Raw genomic sequence first — 19,584 nt, 5'->3', positions numbered from 1 at the left:
TACAGACATACTGAATTCATTTTATTACATTTTTTAGACAGACAACAGGAAACCAGACAGCAAAAGAGCATAATGTGTGTCTGTAGATGAGCAGCATGAAATGACAAGCCAAGTACAGTTTACATTTGGAAACTTTCCTCAAATGTACTGTTTTTCACTTTGTGAATATCTGACAGCTGAGATGAGACAGAGGATAATGAAAGCAGAGCGTGTTGTGAACATTTTGATGTGCTGAAATGGACACAAATTATTCCACATTTCTAATCTGAGTGATACTTTTCTCGCTTCTTCATGTAGAAGAAGCACATTTGTTAAGGGTTTGCAAAGACATCAGCAATCAGGACAAAGACATCCTCCTTAGCAAAAGGATTTAATTTTGTGATATAAACAGGGCCGCAATTCAATTCTAGAGTGACATTTCTAGAACTTCAGTCCAAAAAGGCTTCGGACACCAGAGTCTCAAAGAGTTTCCTCTTTTCCTTTGGTCGTTCTCAGCCCCAGTTGTATTTGTCGTCCTCTGTCATGGGGAGGATTTCTGTGACTAGGCCCGTGCCGATGGTTTGGTTGCCGTCTCTGAGCGTGAACCTTTGGCCTCTGTCAAGAGCCATGGGCTGTCTGAGGGCCAGGATCAGAGACGCGTCCTCTCCCGGCATCACCATCTCCTACGCAGACAAGAGACGGAGAGAACACCACATTTAGAGTAAACATTTCTGGTGCTGATAAATTCAGTATTTGCACAGCTAAAACGTACCTTCCCCGGAAGCAGCTGCACTATACAAGCCATGTCCCAGGTGTGAGAGAACATGATCGGCATGAAGTTTGTGCAGAACGGCTTGTGTCTGCCGCCCTCCTCTTTGCTCAGGACGTAGACCTGAAGAAAGAGTTTAAACGATTGATTGGTTTGTGAAGTAAGACAGAGCTGCTGAACTGATGTTTATGGTTTTTTTAAATTCACACACCTGAGCTTTGACCTTCTGGTGTGGCTGGATGGATCCCGGTTTGCACATCACCATGCCTCTCCTGACATCCTCCCTCTTCAGACCGCGCACCAGAGCGCCCATGTTATCGCCCGCCTCTGCCCGATCTAGAGACTGATGGAACATCTCGATACCTGAGGGAACGAGCAAGAAACACAGAAAATCAGAGCGACATCAAATTCTGTGTAAAGCTGAATCACATCCCTCTGCGCCTAATCTCTTAGCAATTCCCAACTATGAGAAATTTGTAATAATAATTTTGTTGTTTTAATATTAATTATATCCTATTATAGTATGTAATGTTTTGAATTAGATTTTACTTATCAGTTAAAAATTTTGTTGTGCTTTTGTCATTAGATTTTTTTATAATTTATATTAAGCTTTAAATTATTTGCATTTTAGTTTTATATATATTTTAGTATTATTTATATAGTATTGTAGTAATATTTTAAATAAGCTTTTAGTTTAAACTTTAGTAATTTTATGTGCTTGTCATTATCCTTTTATTAGTTTTTTGTTAAATTTCTATTCAGCTTTAAATTATTTTTATTTCAGTTTTAGAACATCAACTTAAACTTATTTTATTTCAGTTAGTTGCCGAGGAAACATTTTTAAACTTTTCACCTAAAAGTTTTATTTTATTATTATAGTTTAAACACATATAAGACAACAACTGAAGTTACTTAATAGACACGTAATAATAATAATAATTATATTTGTTGCTTTAGTATTTGTATACTATTATAGTATTTAACAATTCTTTAAAATAGCTTTTAATTTAACAAATAATTTTACTACTTCAACTTCAATTTATTTTATTTCAGTTAGTTGCCAAAACAACAATTTAAAGCTTTAATATAACACTGATAATTTATTTGAATGAACAAAAAACTATTTTAATAGTTTTAGTTAATAAAAGGAACACCATAGGACCAGAATTCAAGGACATGTTCAGATTAATACAGGAAAAAAACAAAAAAACAAAAAAAAAAACACACTTTCTTTGTGTTTCCAGTTAGCTTGCCATAATAGTGGTTAATACATTCAATTTCAGGCTTTCACTTTTAAATATGTTAAAATATTTTCTCCAATAACATATTCAAATACTAAAGGGTGTTATTTTCTGCATCACAACACAAAGAGAATCAATGATGTTCAATGTTAGATCCATACCAAATACATTACCCATATTATGCACACTAAAGTACTGCCTATTAAGATGCCATGCATGTTTATGCACTGAGGAGGAAATATTTTCTCACCAGTGATGACGGACTTAAAGCAACGATTGTGTCCGAGAAATTCACATTCATCTCCTTTCTTGATCATCCCTCTCTCAAGTGTGCCAGTGACCACGGTACCTCGACCTGCACACAGGATTCGACACAGTTAAATATAAAAAAATATTTATTCATTTCAGAGATGAAGCAAAAAATAGCACAACCAATCACACAAATACTACATCTGCACTACCTCAAGAAGAAAGCACACCTGGAATAGAATAGACTCCCTCTACAGGCAGCAGGAATGGTTTATCCAGATCTCTCTTTGGCAAAGGAATATAATTATCTACCACCTCCAAAAGCTTCATAATGGAGTTTACACCCAGCTCCGGCTGTCTGTTCTGAACACACACAATCATAACAGCAGCACTGAAATTTGTGATTTAACACCGTTCAAAACACATCATTCCAGTCTGCTGATTTGCTGCTCAGTTCTTAATTATTATCGGTGTTCAACCATTAGTTGTAACAATATTACTGCATACTTAAATCACTCCATCTCTATCCTTACCTCTAGAGCACAGAGTGCCGATCCAATAATAACTGGTGTGTTTTCTCCGTCGTAGCCGTACTCTGTGAGCAGCTCTCTGATCTCCAGCTCCACCAGGTCCAGCATCTCCTTGTCCTCCACGGCATCGGCTTTGTTAACGAACACCACCACGTGCTCCACGCCGATCTGCCGCGCCAGCAGGAGGTGCTCACGCGTCTGTGGCATCTGACCGTCGGTCGCCGCCACCACCAGAATACAGCCATCCATCTGAGATGTGCCTGTGATCATGTTTCAGACAGAGACTTGCATTTATTATACAGATGTAATGATCGCGTATACACACACAATAATGTTGGGTTAGAGAGACTTTTTAAATGTTTTTAAAAGAAGTATCTTATGCTTGCTAAGGCTGCATTTATTTGAACATTGCGAAATATAATTACAATTTAAAAGAATTGTTTTCTATTTGAATAGGCATTTAAGTGTGATTAATTTTTTATTTTGTAGTTTTCTATTTGAATACATTTTAAAATATTATTTACTCCTGTGATCAAAGCTGAATTTTCAGCATCATAACTCCAGTCTTCAGTGTCACATGATCCTTCAGAAATCATACTAATTTAAAAAAAATAATATATATATATATATACTATATATATATAGATTATATATCTACATATATATATATATATATATATATATATACACATATATATACACATATATATATTTTTTTGTGGAAACCATGATAATTTTTTTTTCCATATTCTTTGCTCAAGTAAACAGCATTTATCTGAAATAGAAATCTTTTGTGAAATAAGTGTGATCAATATAATGCATCCTTGTTTAATAAAAGTAATAATTTATAAAACGGAGAGTTCCGGTCCTTGATTCTGATTGGCTGAGCCGCGTTCGAAGCTGTTCTAAATTACACTACAAACATACACCTTTGTTTACTTCTGTGTGTTGCTCAGCAACCACTTTGTCGGAACCACAGCTGTTTCTGAGGAACTACATTGTTTGGTGGAAGGATACTGTTTTATTAATATCATTCCACTTTATTTGCTCTGTTTTATTCTGTGAAACCTTACTACGCATATGGAATATCCATTTAATAAAAGCAATAAGTCTTAATAAGTCTCCGTTTCCCGTCGTGCCTAACAACGCCCCTTAGCTGTTATAAATTCACTGTAAACCATGGCTTCTTGGGGCTTATTGCTTTATTACTGTAAACCATGGCTTATTCTTTTGAATGGTAGTGTAGTCATACATGTGATCTGTGTGCAATACCTTGACGTAGTCAGCATGTCCGGGGCAGTCGGTGTGAGCGTAGTGTCTGTTGGCGGTGGTGTACTCCACATGCGAGGCGTTGATGGTGATTCCTCTAGCCTTCTCTTCAGGAGCATTATCAATATCCTCATAGGTCTTATAACGTGCACCGCCGGCCTCGGCAAGCACTGACGCAAACACATGAGGAAAATCCACTCAGCGCACCACTTCTGATTAATAAGAGCAAAGAGCAAGTCGTCAGCTTACCTTTGGTGATGGCGGCGGTCAGCGTGGTTTTGCCGTGATCAACATGACCAATGGTCCCGATGTTCAAATGGGGTTTACTACGAGAGAAAACCTTCTTCGCCTCTGCTGCGAAATTCCTTCGACTTAGAGGAACTGCACACTAAGGAGGAGAAAAAAAATATTCACAAATTTCAATATTACTTGTAAATGTTCCTATAACACCTTACATTAGCGGCATTATTTGTCATGCATTGCACTTGAAAATATATATATGTCATTTACACAAAAAGGGGTTTAATCAATGTTAGCTTTAAGTATAAGTTAATTTGGATTTAATAATTACGTAGTTTACAATATTTTGATTTGACTTTACTCTCTACGATGATCCCAAATAATACTATTACTCTAATGGATCTCAATGAAATCTTCTATTGTGTGGAGTTATGGACATTTGAAGATGAAAACACTCACCAGTTTATAAGAGCTGTGCAGTAAACTCGGGGAGCTCAACTGCAGAGCTGGAAAACATGAGGGGGGAAATGTGCTTTAAATGTCACACACAAACATAATAATTCATCTACATGAGGTTTCTACTGTTTTAAGACTCAGATACGAGTCCGAACATTACTTTAACAATGAAAACAATTAAAAACAGGGCTCATTATCACATTAATCAACCCACCCCAGACCCAATGAATTAAAGTCTCAGTCTCTTTGCACAGCTGTCAAAAATAGCGCGAGACTACTGAAACAATCCTAATCCATATCCCAGGAGACTAATCTTGACACAGGACAGGTTCTCAGTTATATGTGCATGCACAACCTGATGCATTACTGTCATTTAGGTCGCTGTATCTCCAGGGTACATAAGACAAGACTGAGGAACTTGACCTTGCGTACGGAGCGCCCGAGCATCTTCCTCTATCCACACTGACTTTCACATGTAAACGTATAAATGATAGACCCCGCACGTAAAACACTCATAGCTTGAAAACAATGTCAATGTCACGCGAAAGGAAAAAGAAACACATTTTGTAACTTACCGGAGAGGCACGCGCGGATACCCACGAGCGCAGCCATTTTGCGGACAGTGACACACGCATGCGCGGAGACGCACACATACGCCATCAACACTGGACGCGTTTTGCGCCGTACCGTAAACATTCTAAACAAAGTGACCGAAATTGAAATATAATAAATGAAAAGTCGGCTCTTAACATAAAAAGGCATTTCGGATCCCCCTGCAGCTAACGTAAATAATGTGACTGTATCCTTTGTTCTGTAATGTGACTGTAATAACCTTTGTTCTTTTGAGGAGAAAAACTTTTTAATGCATTTCCCATTCACATTAATGTTGTCTGTGTGTGTGTGTTAGGGCTGTGCAAAAAATCGAATACGATTTTCATGCACATCTCATCAGGAAAGACGCTCCTGTAATTAGTAGTATATCTCCAGCACGTGCGTTCAGATCAGGGTTGCCAGGTTTTCACAACAAATCCTGCCCAGTTGCTTCTCAAAACTAGTCCAAAACTAGCCCAATCGCGTTTCCAGGAGGTTCCCCGATAAAAATTGCATCCCGGGGTTAAAATGTAAGTTTTTTTGGCATGGTTGTCTTGGTAAAATTCTCATTTTAGGGGCTTAATATCACGTTATTGGTATTGGGGTCGCTTCAACCCGCGAACACGAAAAACAACAACAGACTTGGCAACACTGGTTGGCATTTACTACACAGAGCCGTAATTCACTGACAGTCTACACAAAATCGATGTTAAAAACCGCAGGCGATTCTTTGTCGATTTTGAAAGCGATTTTGTGTAGCTTTTCGGTGGACTACGGCTCTGTGTAGTAAATGCCGCTCCACCTGAACCGGGTTTGCCAAGTCTGCGGTTGTGTTTTTCCATGTCCCGTTTTTGGGTTTGAAGCGACCCCAATACCAATAACGTGATATTTAGCCCCCAAAATGAGAATTTTACCAAGGCAACCATGCCAAAAAACGTACGTTTTTAACCCCGGGATGGGATTGTTTTTATTTGTATCTGGGGAACCCCGGGATGGGGGGGAGGGGGGGGGGGAAACGCGAAAACGGGCTAGTTTTTGGACTAGTTTTTGAGAAGCAACTGGGCAGGATTTGTTGTGAAAACCTGGCAACCCTGATCTGAACGCACGTGCTGGAGATATACTACTAATTACAGGAGCGTCTTTACTGATGAGATGTGCATGAAAATCGTATTCGATTTTTTGCACAGCCCTAGTGTGTGTGTGTGTGTGTGTGTGTGTATATATATATATATATATATATATATATATATATATATATATATTTATACAATTTAACAATTTAAATTGTATAAAAATATATATAAAATTTATAAAGCATTTATAGACTTACAGAAAAAAAGATGTGTGATGCATCCTTTTCTCCTTAGATGGCAGAGGAAACAGGCATCACCCTCGTAATTTGAAAGATGTGCTTCAGATGGCTGTGGAGGCCGGTTCTGCTTCTGAAGATCCTGCTCCACGAGAACCCATGACGCAAGAGCTTGGAAAAACTCACAACACTCCTTCTAAACAGTAGCACCGACCACCGTGCAATCTCGCAGATTTACAAATGCATTCTGTTATGTTGATGTTAGTGTTGCATATTAAAATGCTTTCTCTTATCCGACTTTCTAGAGGATGGAGTTTCTGAGAGGAGCTCTTGCGGAAGTGTGTAAAGGACAGATGGATGAGGTCGAGCAGATGAAACGCTGTTTGGAAGTGCTGTGTAGAGATGAATGCAAGGAGAGAGGGAGCAAGGAGGAGGGAGAGGAGGCGCTGGAAATGCTTTCTGAGCTCTGTGAGAACTTGGACAATGCAAGAGGTATGTGTGTGTTTGCTCTTCAAACCCTTTTGGTGGCCTTATGTAACACGTGCATCACTTCTCTGTGTGTTTTTCAGATCTGATGAAGCTGGGCGGTCTGGATTTGTGTATGTCGCGGTGTCTCTGTCACTCCGAGGCTGGGATTCGATGGAGGGCGGCTCAGCTAATTGCCAGCTGTGCCCAGAACATGCCAGAGGTGCAGTTCTACCTGCTCAACCAGGGGGCGCTGCTGACGCTCCTGCAACTCACAGATCATGACGCAAACAGCACTGTTAGAGTTAAAGCACTCTACGCAGTGTCCTGTAAGTATAAATGTGCATAAATGTAGAAGTCTTGATTGATATTGACCAAGTTTTTACATTGAATATCAGTGACCGTATATGAACATTTTCATGACCATCTCAGGATTTAACAGTACTAAAATTTATTCTGAATTCATTTAATCTTGTTAAGAAGATATTTTTTGACATCTAAAATATATTTGAATTGAAATAAGCTGCTTTATATAGCTCTGCATAACAACGCAGATACAAGAACAGATTTATATGCATGTGCATATTTTTTGGGAAATTCTTTGAGAAGTTCTCCTGTGTGTACAAATATAAAATAACCCAAGCAATTAATGAAAGAAAACAACTGGCTTTAAAAGACTCTGGGTAATATTCTCTTTTGTTTTTGCGGATGAGGGACGTTTGATTTGACCAAACATTTCTAACATTTGACAGACAAGCTCATTTCAAAATACTGTAGCGTTTGGATGCACAATCTTTGATGTTAATGACAAAAAAACAGAACATTTTTGGTCTTACTTTTAAAAAGTTGATAAACCTAGTTATTTTTGGTTGGTGACCCAACATTGTTTTTTTTTTTTTTTTAATCGAAAAGCTTCCAGTAGCAAGTCTCCTCTTTATACTGTCTCTGGAATTAAGAATCTTCAACTCTTGACTCTTGCAGGTTTAGTCCGGGAACAGGAAGCAGGTCTGCGGGACTTCCTGTCACATGATGGCTTTTCTGTGCTGATGAGGGGGATGCAGTCAGACAATGAGAAACTGAGAACTAAATCAGCCTTCCTTCTGTTAAACCTTCTGACCAGTCATCCAGAACACAAAGGTAGTGCTGATTCTGGTCTGTTAGACCATCTAGAGTCGAGTTTGTATGAGTTACAGTTTCCATCACCCTGTTTTTATGCACATTTTGACGTATTGTGTCAGAAATGAGTGATGGAAATGTTGAAAAAAAAAAAAAAATCCCTTAATTCACAATAAAAGTTTTTACACTCACTTGAGGTGGTTTTTGAGTTGTGCGGTAAAAGAGTCAATGTGAAAACTCTAGGGCTGGTCCGAATACCATTTTTTTTTTTGAGGTTTAAAGCTTCGGTAGTAATCAACACCGAATATTTGAAGCTTCAGAGGGTGGGGGCTGAACATATTCTTCTCTCTAACACCAGCGGACGCAAGATGCTTTCGCGATGAAATACAATAGAACATATACTGTCTATACTGGATGCGGCGTGGCTGACAAATTTCAGACAGTAAACTGCTGCTTTGTTCTATTTATGACGTACTGACACAAATTTAAAATGATTTTCAATGGTCGCTTTGTCGTGTCCCTAGACAGACTTTAACGGCCCATTCACACAGGGAGCTGCGTCAACGCCTCTCGTTTACTTTGAATGGAGTGACGTCAAGCGTTGGTGAAATGAATTGTGGGTCCGTCGCGTCACGTTTGGTCCGTTGCTCATGGCAGAAGTTGAAAACTTTTCAAGCGCCATTGCAGGCATCCTCCAATCAGATCGCCTCATGCAAATACCCTAGCGCAGACGCTAGCCAATCGTGTTCATGCAACTCTGGAAAACTAATGTGATTGGCTGTTGTCACTATGATGGTCGCATTAGCACCAAGCTTCAGAAACGCCCTCCATCAAGAGTTAACGCTGGCGCCCCATTTGAATGGACCGTAATGGTCGCGTTCGCTGTAGACACAGGCAGGAATAAAGGCAGAAATCTCTGTGTGTCTGTCTGCATTTTATTATGTCGAGAAGTGTTCATACAATCGACTTCACGCATGGTGGGTGTGTTGCTGCGGGCCCAAGGGAGTGCAGTGTTGCATTTTTGTGCAGTATGGACACGCGACACGTTCAGAACAAATAAACTTTTAATAAAACTACAGAACAGCGCGAGCCAGAAGCAGCGCGCCTCACGCGGTCAGGGCTCATATGCTCCGAGAACAGAAACTGCACTAGTGATACAAAACACACAGGTCTGTTAAGAGTAGGGCTGTGAAATATTGAAGAAAAATGTGATACCTTGTTAAAAAATGTGATATTCGATATGCGATACGATATTGCTTAAAGTGTGTAAAATCAATTGCAATTATATTTTAAAATATTTAAAGGGGTCATATGGTGCGATTTCAATTTTTCCTTTCTCTTTGGAGTGTTACAAGCTCTTGATGCATTAAGAAGATCTGTGAAGTTGCAAAGACTAAAGTCTCGAACCCAACAGTCAACCACACCCCCAAAACGGCTCGTTCTAACACGCCCCCACATATCTACGTCACTATGTGGGAAGAGTTGCATAACACCGCCCAAATGTTCACGCAAAGAAAGAAGGCGTACCTTTTATTCTCGTTATAGTATTGTTGTTGCCGCCGCCATGTCGTATAGATGCTGTGTGTTTCGTTAAGAAAGCGAAACTACTTTGTTTGACCTTCCATAAGAGGACACGACTAGAAATCATGTTTATATAACGTTTATAAAGGGTTTTATGTTTATGTCTCGTTGCTCCGGCCGAACAGGGCATCACAATATGTTAAGAGGTGTAACATTTCCGTCACATGCTTGAGGCATTCGGCCAATCACAATGCACTGGATATTTGGCCAATCAAAGCACACCTCGCTTTTCAGAATGATGAGCTTTGTAAAAATCGACATGTTTCAGAAGGCGGGGCATAGAGGAGAAACAATAATGTACAGTATGTGGAAAATAATGTTTTTTTTTTTTACCTTAAACCGCATAAACACATTTCATTACATCAAATACACAAAATAATGTAATTTTTAGCAATGTCATATGACCCCTTTAAAAATGAAAATTATATAACCAATTTGTTTAACATTCTTTCTTGGAAAAGAAAGAATCACTATAACTTCTGAAAGTGACCAGCAGTGTTTTAGCATTACATAAAAAGTAATGTAACAAATCAGAAAATGTAATTTTAACATCAGTGTGAACATATGTAGCATATCAGACCCGAACCAGACAAATTAAAGATTTGATCGGGGGCATGATTAAAACATGAGACGAATTCCACAGAAAGGCAACAGGATGTTGTAAATCAACTCATAGCACCACAGTCTGAAGCAAGATAACCAACCAACTCTTTCACATAACAGCTTTCAACATTGACACCATTAGAACAATTATTGACAATTTCAATTCGGAGAAGAGATTGTCAAATTTGGGGCAAGTAATCCAGATTGATGGTCAAAGAGATGCACAGCCTGACCATCACATGTAAACCCATGATAGTAATCATGATCACAATATCTGTGGATTGACTTCCCCCCACATAGAAGAAAGAACCAGAACGAAATTCCTAAGGGGACTTTTAACCTCTGGTCTCCACAGAATGTCCTTATGTCAGAGAAGGACACACATGTAGATGCACCCAAATGAACTCAAAAAAGACTTCTAAAGGAATATCAGTCCATTGCTTAACTCCATATCATAATATGAAACCCAAACATTTGACTATCATGTTTCTAATCACTTATTGTGTATGTCTTTTTAATAACTATTGAATAGCTTAAGGATTCATATTCATGTTTAGTATGTGTGTTCAAATCTTCTTGCTTGAAATGTTTCTGACCATCAGTTATTTGTCAAATGTATCATATTCTTATCATAGGAATCTTGTCCAAAATTATACCCTGCAAGAGCGGGAAAATTCGGACCACATGATTGATAAGATAACATATGATTTATGAATGGGCAGGACAAACATTGCAACACTCCGAGCAAAGACAATATCTAATTGGTCAAGACAACATTTGAGGTGTGGCTGAAAGGCCAGTTTAAATTCTCAGGACACCATCAAATTCAGCTTTGAGCTTTTGCTTTTTAGCTTTTGCTTTTAGTCCTGCTTTTAGTAATCACTTTTAGCGTTCTTCGAGCGCTGTTACAGCGTGCTTCGGCATGCACGCCTGCTGCTACTTCGCCACGATGAGAAGAAACACCACCTAGTCTTGTCAAACTTTACTTCTATTATTTTACTTTAGTTTCTTTTCTTTTCCATTTGAGCGTTTGTGTCCTGAGTTAAATTTTGTAACATCGTGTCTCTGAGTCTGACCTCACGTGCCCGTCTAAAACTTCAACCAGCCCACAACTCCGCATTCGTCAGCCTACGCCCAACCACGGGCTTCCCAAGATGTCACAACAACGACTACTGAACTTCCAGCCAATCAGCAACCTCGGGAACCCCCGTTTTCAACGACAACAAAGGGAACCCCCTTTACACAGGCAACGCAAGTAACGCACTTCCAGGCGCTGATCTAAACTGGTGTAGCTGTCTAATATAATTTTAACCTCATTGAGGAACTCAATGCGAGGGTTAATTAAGTGATTGATGGTTGTTCATGTCTATGCAATTTCACGTATTGCTGTAAACTTGGGATTAAACATTTTCATTCTCTTAAACCCATTCTTTCCTAACTTTCTATCCTCCTGCAACTTTTGTGAATGTGCGTGTGCTTATGTGTTAGATTAGTTTATTTGTCTTAGATTTATCTAATAAAGCCTTATTCATATTGAAAAGAGAAGTATCTTGTGTTTTGTGCTTACAAGTTAATGTCTTAAACTGCTGATCTTTTTACTGTGCTAATTAATAGTGTTTTCACTACACTTTGGATATTAATATCCATTGCAGAGTTTGTTATACGGCTTGTTCAGTGAATCGCTGGCCATTTCAGTGATCACCCGTGAAACAGTGATTCTGTTCAAATTCCCCTTAAAATCTTAAATTATTCAATTTGAGCTAAATTTACCTGTTTTCCTTACACATACAAAAAAAACGACACTAATTTTATACCTTTGTAACTTTGCTTTTCATACACTTTAAGTACTTCTTCATATACCACAGCAAAAGTCTGAGAAAGTTCAAACATGATTAAAAGCAAGTGAACAGTCAGTAAAAAAAAAGAAAAAAGAAATACACAATTTACAAGCATAGACAAAATAAACAGTAGTATTCAGGAATAGAAATGTAATAAGTGTAAAATAACACTGCATTGTGTTCACTGTATGAATTAAATTTAGATTAATCATTGTTATAGCCGTTTAGTTGTTTGATTAACATTAGTGACATATTCAGCAGCACGTATTTATAGACTGCTGTCCCTTTAAATCCGACAGCATGGATCCAGTATGATACACATCAGTTCCCTTTCAAGGCGGTAACTCAACATTACGTCAGCTATGACATATATGGGAACTCCTCCCTTCTCCACTGTCGGTGAAATCTTATGGGCTAACGCCAGCTGGGGACAGCTGGCCAATTGACGCGAAGCATGCAAATACTGACAGGTCAGCGGGCGGTATAAAATGCATGGGCACGAAAATTACATCAGAATTTTTTTATTCATGCCAGAAGTCTTATCAAGTCATCGTGGAAGTTGCTTTAGAGGACTACTCACCCCTGTTTTTCCTCTCCGCATCTGATGGCTGATACATGCCAGATTTGCACGGGTCCCATTGACCTGCCTGACCTTCACCAGTTCTGTGTCACCTGCCTGGGCCTCGCCCACGTCGAGGCAGCACTCAGGGACGACACGTGCGCCCACTGTGCCGAGCTGCCAGTGCGCGCCCTCAGAGCCAGGAAAGAAGTGGCTTGGGCAACAGCAGGGATGAGGCCCACTGCTGCCAGCGAGCCGCTGGTGGGCCCTCCCCCGCCCGAGGACGAGTTCGACGCTGTCAACTTCACGAATGTTAGCTTCCTTCAAAGGAGCTGGTGAGTAAGACGACTCCATGTCGCTCTCGGCGTCGGAAAAGGATTGGGGGGTGGAAGCCCATGGGTATGTGCGCATGCCCCCCGTCGAGGAGACTGTTGCCACGCACCTGTGCCCGTCTTCCTCTGCATTGGGTTCGGACCGCAGCCTGCCTTCCAAGCCGTGCAGGTTCATGGCCCACCAGGCAGACAAAGCCTATGCTGCTGCAGGAGAGGCAGTTTCTGCTCTTTACGCTATGGCTATACTCCAGGTGTTCCAGGCAAAACTCCTTCAATCCCTCGACGGCAGCGCAGTCGGCGCTGATGTCATCAGGGATCTGCACGCGACAACTGATTGGCTTATCAGTATTCAGTGCTTCTGTTTGGCCTCGCCCTGGCCCCCCGCTCATTTTCAAAGTGTGTGGACACAGTGCTTTCTCCCCTCAGATCGAGCGGAATGTGCATCTTGAATTATCTGGACGATTGGTTGATTTTAGCCCACTCAAGAGATGTGCTAATCAGTCATGTGGAAACACTGCTTCACCATTTGGATACGCTGGGACTGCGTGTGAATATGCAGAAGAGCGTGTTTTTACTGAGTCGGACTATAACATATCTGGGAGTATGTTTGGACTCGATGGCGATGCGAGCCCATCTCTCTCAAGAGCGCATAGAGGCAATTTCTTCGACTCTGCATCATTTCAGACTGGGCAGGTCGGTTTCACTGAGGGAATTTCAGGGACTGATGGCGGCGGCTTCTTCATTGTGCCATCTGGGTCTGCTGCATATGCGGCCGCTACAGTTTTGGCTGAAGACTCGAGTTCCGTGGTATTCGGGTCTCAAGCGCATTACGGTCACTCACAGTTGCGTCAGCACTCTGAGACCGTGGAGCAGCCTGGATATATTCAGCCCAGGAGTTCCTTTGGGTATAGTGACGCAGCGCACCGGGGTCTGGACGGACGCATCAACTTCAGGCTGGGGAGCAGTGCCTGGGCGTACCTGCCTCAGGCCTGTGGTCGGAGTCACAGAGAAGGTGGCACATAAACCGTTTGGAATCGGAAACGGTGTCCTTAGCCCTACAAGCCTTTCGGTCGAAATTGGAGTGGCAACATGTACTGATTCGAACCGACAACACGTCTGTGGTCTCGTACATAAATCGGCAGGGCGGTGTGCGTTCCAGAGCTCTATTCAAATAGGCAGCGAGTCTCCTGTTGTGGGCAGACCGACACTTTCTCTCCATAAGAGCGGCGCACATCCCCGGTATCCTGAACCGTGGAGCAGACATGCTTTCGAGGAACGGTTTTGATGAAGGGGATTGGTGGATTAGATCAGGATCAGTTGTTGTGATTTGGGATGATTTGGTGTGGGCGGAAGTGGATTTGTTTGCCACAAGCGAGAATATGCTTGTGGCAAAGTGTGTGGACACAGTGCTTTCTCCCCTCAGATTGAGCGGAATGCGCATCTTCTCAGACGTTCTTCTCGATATCTCACTCCCCGCTGCCGGGAGATGCTCTGACATCGCGTTGGCCGGAAGCCAGGCTTTACGCGTTCCCTCCGGTGAAGATTCTGCCTATGGTATTGTGCAAAATCAGGGAGGAGAGAGTGTCAGTTATACTCGTGGCCCCGAACTGGCCGAATCAGCCCTGGTTCGCGGACCTGAGAGAGTTAGTGGTGGCTCCCCATTGCAAATTCCCCTCAGGAAGGACCTGCTGTCTCAGGCGAACGGCACGATATGGCACCCCAGCCCCGAGCTGTGGAACCTTCATCTACCAGGCGCCTCTATGCTCTGAAGTGGAGAGTTTTCACAAAATGGTGCCAGGACATTGGTATTGACCAGGGGACCTGTTCCATATCGGATGTTTTGCGCTTTCTACAGCACAGATTGGATTGCGGGAGTTTGCCATCCACGCTGAAGGTGTATGTGGCCGCTATTGCTGCTTTTTGTTCCCGGGTTGACGGGCAATCGATCGGTAAGCACGCTCTGGTAATCAGTTTTCTCAGGGGAGCGAGGAGATTGTGTCCTTCACGGCCGCCCTCCGTGCCACCGTGGGATCTAGCTTCTGTAGCTTATCTGTACTTTCGGTGAGTTAAGTTTCATTCATGTGTTGTGAACTGTAATAACCAGCTATACAGTAGTAACCATAGCTGCTAACTCTGTGTTATGGTTTATAAGGTTTATGCAGTTGTCACCGCAAACGCTGTTGACTTTGTGTAACTCTCATGCTTGAGTGCTCATTGTGTTGTGTCTGCCCTATTCAGTGCAGCCTTCGTGTTCATTGCATGAAGATATGCAAATTTTGTTAGGGTCGGAGCAGATGTTTCATTGGTCTAGTTCCACCTATCAGATGCGAGTACTCTTAGCGACACGGCTATTGGCTAGAACTGTCTTGCTTATGTGTGGGTGTGATTGACCCCGTTCAGGGCTTATCTTCACTGCTCTCTCACGGCAGGATTTAATACGGTTCCCATATACGTCATAGCTGACGTAATGTTGAGTTACCGCCTTGAAAGGGAACGCCTTCGGTTACTATCGTAACCTCGGTTCCCTGAGAGGTGGGAACGAGACATTACGTTAGCAGCCTTGGTTGCTGTTTGATCAGCTGTGCTATCGTTCAGTCGTGATTCTGACGTAATTTTCGTGCCCATGCATTTTATACTGCCCGCTGACCTGTCAGTATTTGCATGCTTCGCGTCAATTGGCCAGCTGTCCCCAGCTGACGTTAGCCCATAAGATTTCAGCAAAAGTGGAGAAGGGAGGAGTTTCCATATACGTCATAGCTGACATAATGTCTCGTTCCCGCCTCTCAGGGAACCGAGGTTACGATAGTAACAGGAGGCGATTTCTTTCTCAGCTGTTTACATTCATTTAAAACATAACTGACTGCGTTTACGAGAATGATCGTCGAGACAGGTATTATTGACATAACTCTGTGTGTATGTGTTTGTACAAATATGAGGAGATGCGAAAGATTGATCAACTCGGTGTTCATGCGCTGTCTCTGTGTGTATGCGCGCGATTTGAACGTGTGCGGCGGAACTGAAGAGATGCTGTGCAAGATGCGGCTTGTGCGCATGGCTTCAGCTGTGAGTCAGACAGCAAGACAAGATGGCAAAGAGTTGTTCTCTGCAACTTACTGCACTTAACTCTTTTTAACGTCAAGCAATTCTCTGCTATATGCGTTGAACTAAAACTTTGATTTTTTTTGCAACATTTTGATTTAAGTAGCCTATTATTAAAATGATTCAGATATTGCACGCTCTTGCGATATGCATATTGTGATATTTACATTTGAGATATTTTGATAATTTCGATATATCGTGCTGCCCTAGTTAAGCGCAATACTTTTAATATAGAAAAATTATTATTAGGCTGGGCTACTGTACGTTTTTTATAACTTCCGTATTGGCAAGTATTTTCCAAGCAAATTAAGTGCACGTTTGCATCATATGTAAATTACTGATTAACATGCCGGATAAAAGCAGTTCATTTTTTTTTATTCTAACAATATACTATAGGAGTGCTACTTACAGAAGTGATTTTTCAAACTTGATGTGATGTTGTGGTAGGCTAGTTTCAAATCGCATATTTGGCACACTGCCTTTGTCTTGTCCTCACTGAATTTAAAGTGCTCCCCCACAGCTGAGTTCTTCTGCATTTTTGTCTTCTCTTTCAGATGAAATGAATCACGACGTTCACTCATGGGCTATTCATATTCAAGGGCGAATGAGAACCATTTTGCGGGGGATGCCAGGTGTAAAAAAAAAAGAAAAAAAAAAAAGATTTGAATCTCAAAATTGAAAATCTAATGCCAAACCCACCGATCGAATATTCGAATATTCTGGTCCAGCCCTAGAAAAATCGGAGACATTTATTGTGTTTTGTCTGCTCGCTCTGGGGTGTAAGGAATTTATTTGAAAATGATTACATTAGTGGCTTCCTTTAAATTTCTAAAAAAAAAATAAAAAAAACATATAAAAAAGCTATAAATACTGTTCAGTTTCTTGCACAGACCGATCATTTTGTGTCTTTACACATCAATGTATCGTCACGAGCCACATGGTTTAATTTGGATTTGTCTGTGCATGTTTTTTTTTTCCTCTCATAGATTCTGTTACTATTGCCAAGCATTGTACGGCTGAGAGACTGCAACGGCTAAAGCTAAAAATCATAATTTGTGTTCTACTGAAGAAACAAAGTCACCTACATCTTGGATGCCCTGAGGGGTAAGCAGATAAACATCAAATTTTCATTTTTGGGTGAACTATCCCTTTAAGCTTACGATGCTTTTGGGAAATGCAGCCCTGGTTGATCTGTAGGCTACGGTGCCCCTAAGGTGACATGGTTGGTTCACTTAGTTTTGTCAGGACGGTTAGAGTGTTGGACTTGCAATTCAAGGGTTGTGAGTTTGAGTCTCGGGCCGACAGGAATTGTAGGTGGGGGGAGTGAATGTACAGCGCTCTCTCCACCTTCAATATCACGACTGAGGTGTCCTTAAGCAAGCCGAACCCCCAACCGCTCTCCAGGCGCCGCAGCAAAAATGGCTGCCCAATGCTTCGGGGGTGTGTTCACTGCTGTGTGTGTCCACTTAGGAAGGGATAAATGCACAGCACTAATTCCGAGTATGGGTTACGGTTCTTGGATGTTTGTTGTGTTATTTTCACTTTTTCACTTTTTAATAATTTGTGGGAAAGTGATATGTCGTGACCACAAGATCATTTTGTCGAGGGAACGACATCCATTTCTTGTGGCCACGAGTTTAATGTGTAAACAAACCTGTGTGACCATAGTGACCCGGGATTATAAGAGATGGATTCATAAATATTTTATTTTGAATTAATATTAATTTTGAATTAAAAATTATTATATTACTATAGAAATTATTAAATTATTATATTAACCATAGGCCTTGGTTACCAGGCTGTATTACATGCGATCGTCAGCATTCAAATAAAGTTTATCATAAATAAATGTAATATAAAGTACATAATATATATATATATATATATATATATATATATATATATATATATATATATATATATATATATAAAAAAAACATTTTTATCCAGCCTACAGTCTTGTAAATCTATTAACTGATCGTCTTTTCCCCATAATATTTGTATATTATTATTATTAGCCTATTATTATTGGTTATATTTTTATATTCGTTTATATACAGTGGGTACGGAAAGTATTCAGACCCCCTTAAATTTTTCACTCTTTGTTATATTGCAGCCATTTGCTAAAATCATTTAAGTTCATTTTTTTTCCTCATTAATGTACACACAGCACCCCATATTGACAGAAAAAAACTGAATTGTTGACATTTTTGCACATTTATTAAAAAAGGAAAACTGAAATATCACATGGTCCTAAGTATTCAGACCCTTTGCTCAGTATTTAGTAGAAGCACCCTTTTAATCTAATACAGCCATGAGTCTTTTTGGGAAAGATGCAACAAGTTTTTCACACCTGGATTTGGGGATCCTCTGCCTTTCCTCCTTGCAGATCCTCTCCAGTTCTGTCAGGTTGGATGGTAAACGTTGGTTGACAGCCATTTTCAGGTCTCTCCAGAGATGCTCAATTGGGTTTCAGTCAGGGCTCTGGCTGGGCCATTCAAGAACAGTCATGGAGTTGTTGTAAAGCCACTCCTTCGTTATTTTAGCTGTGTGCTTAGGGTCATTGTCTTGTTGGAAGGTGAACCTTCGGCCCAGTCTGAGGTCCTGAGCACTCTGGAGAAGGTTTTCGTCCAGGATATCCCTGTACTTGGCCGCATTCATCTTTCCCTCGATTGCAACCAGTCGTCCTGTCCATGCAGCTGAAAAACACCCCCACAGCATGATGCTGCCACCACCATGCTTCACTGTTGGGACTGTATTGGACAGGTGATGAGCAGTGCCTGGTTTTCTCCACACATACCGCTTAGAATTAAGGGCAAAAATTTTATCTTGGTCTCATCAGACCAGAGAATCTTATTTCTCTGTTTTTTAGCAAACTCCATGCGGGCTTTCATGTGTCTTGCACTGAGGAGAGGCTTCCATCGGGCCACTCTGCCATAAAGCCCCGACTGGTGGAGGGCTGCAGTTATGGTTGACTTTCTACAACTTTCTCCCATCTCCCGACTGCATCTCTGGAGCTCAGCCACAGTGATCTTTGGGTTCTTCTTTACCTCTCTAACCAAGGCTCTTCTCCCCCGATAGCTCAGTTTGGCCGGACAGCCATCTCTAAGAAGGGTTCTGGTCATCCCAAACGTCTTCCATTTAAGGAATATGGAGGCAACTGTGCTCTTAGGAACCTTAAGTGCAGCAGAAATTTTTTTGTAACCTTGGCCAGATTTGTCCCTTGCCGCAATTCTGTCTCTGAGCTCTTCAGGCAGTTCCTTTGACCTCATGATTCTCATTTGCTCTGACATGCACTGTGAGCTGTAAGGTCTTATACAGACAGGTGTGTGGCTTTCCTAATCAAGTCCAATCAGTA

General features: G+C 41.1%; 2 protein-coding genes across 4 annotated transcripts in view; one reads left to right on the top strand and one right to left on the bottom strand.

Annotated features, from left to right (window-relative positions):
- Window positions 1-5,442, bottom strand: LOC109059536 (elongation factor Tu, mitochondrial-like). Its single transcript, XM_042719671.1, has 10 exons — window positions 5,309-5,442; window positions 4,737-4,783; window positions 4,287-4,425; window positions 4,041-4,207; window positions 2,772-3,041; window positions 2,469-2,601; window positions 2,240-2,344; window positions 960-1,111; window positions 752-871; window positions 1-662 (listed from the first exon to the last, which is right to left on the bottom strand). The coding sequence occupies exons 1-10, from the start codon at window positions 5,427-5,429 to the stop codon at window positions 492-494; spliced, it is 1,425 nt and encodes a 474-aa protein (XP_042575605.1). The 5' UTR covers window positions 5,430-5,442; the 3' UTR covers window positions 1-491.
- A 1,070-nt stretch (window positions 5,443-6,512) lies between these two features.
- Window positions 6,513-19,584, top strand: part of LOC109112423 (hsp70-binding protein 1-like) — a 65,524-nt gene continuing 52,452 nt past the window's right edge. Inside the window, exons 1-5 of one of the 3 annotated variants that reach the window (XM_042719673.1) lie at window positions 6,513-6,528; window positions 6,692-6,836; window positions 6,939-7,125; window positions 7,203-7,427; window positions 8,080-9,074. In XM_042719673.1, the coding sequence (XP_042575607.1) occupies window positions 6,942-7,125; window positions 7,203-7,427; window positions 8,080-8,342 (672 nt within the window). In that variant the 5' untranslated portion in view covers window positions 6,513-6,528; window positions 6,692-6,836; window positions 6,939-6,941 and the 3' untranslated portion in view covers window positions 8,343-9,074. Of the gene's footprint in view, window positions 6,529-6,636; window positions 6,837-6,938; window positions 7,126-7,202; window positions 7,428-8,079; window positions 9,075-19,584 lie in introns of those variants that run through there. The other 2 variants (XM_042719672.1, XM_042719674.1) reach the window with 2 other exon arrangements.

This window comes from Cyprinus carpio, chromosome B3, assembly GCF_018340385.1.
Source record: "Cyprinus carpio isolate SPL01 chromosome B3, ASM1834038v1, whole genome shotgun sequence".
In the NCBI taxonomy this organism is placed as follows: Eukaryota; Metazoa; Chordata; class Actinopteri; order Cypriniformes; family Cyprinidae; genus Cyprinus; species Cyprinus carpio.
This window is presented reverse-complemented; position numbering and strand designations above follow the sequence as displayed.

Coding starts and splice junctions, on each gene's coding strand:
- LOC109059536 (XM_042719671.1), bottom strand. CDS start 5,429: ATGTTTACGGTACGGCGCAAAACGCGTCCAGTGTTGATGGCGTATGTG. Junction 4,784..5,308: donor TATCCGCGCGTGCCTCTCCG/GTAAGTTACAAA, acceptor CATGTTTTCCAG/CTCTGCAGTTGAGCTCCCCG. Junction 3,042..4,040: donor GACATGCTGACTACGTCAAG/GTATTGCACACA, acceptor GTCTCTGTCTGA/AACATGATCACAGGCACATC.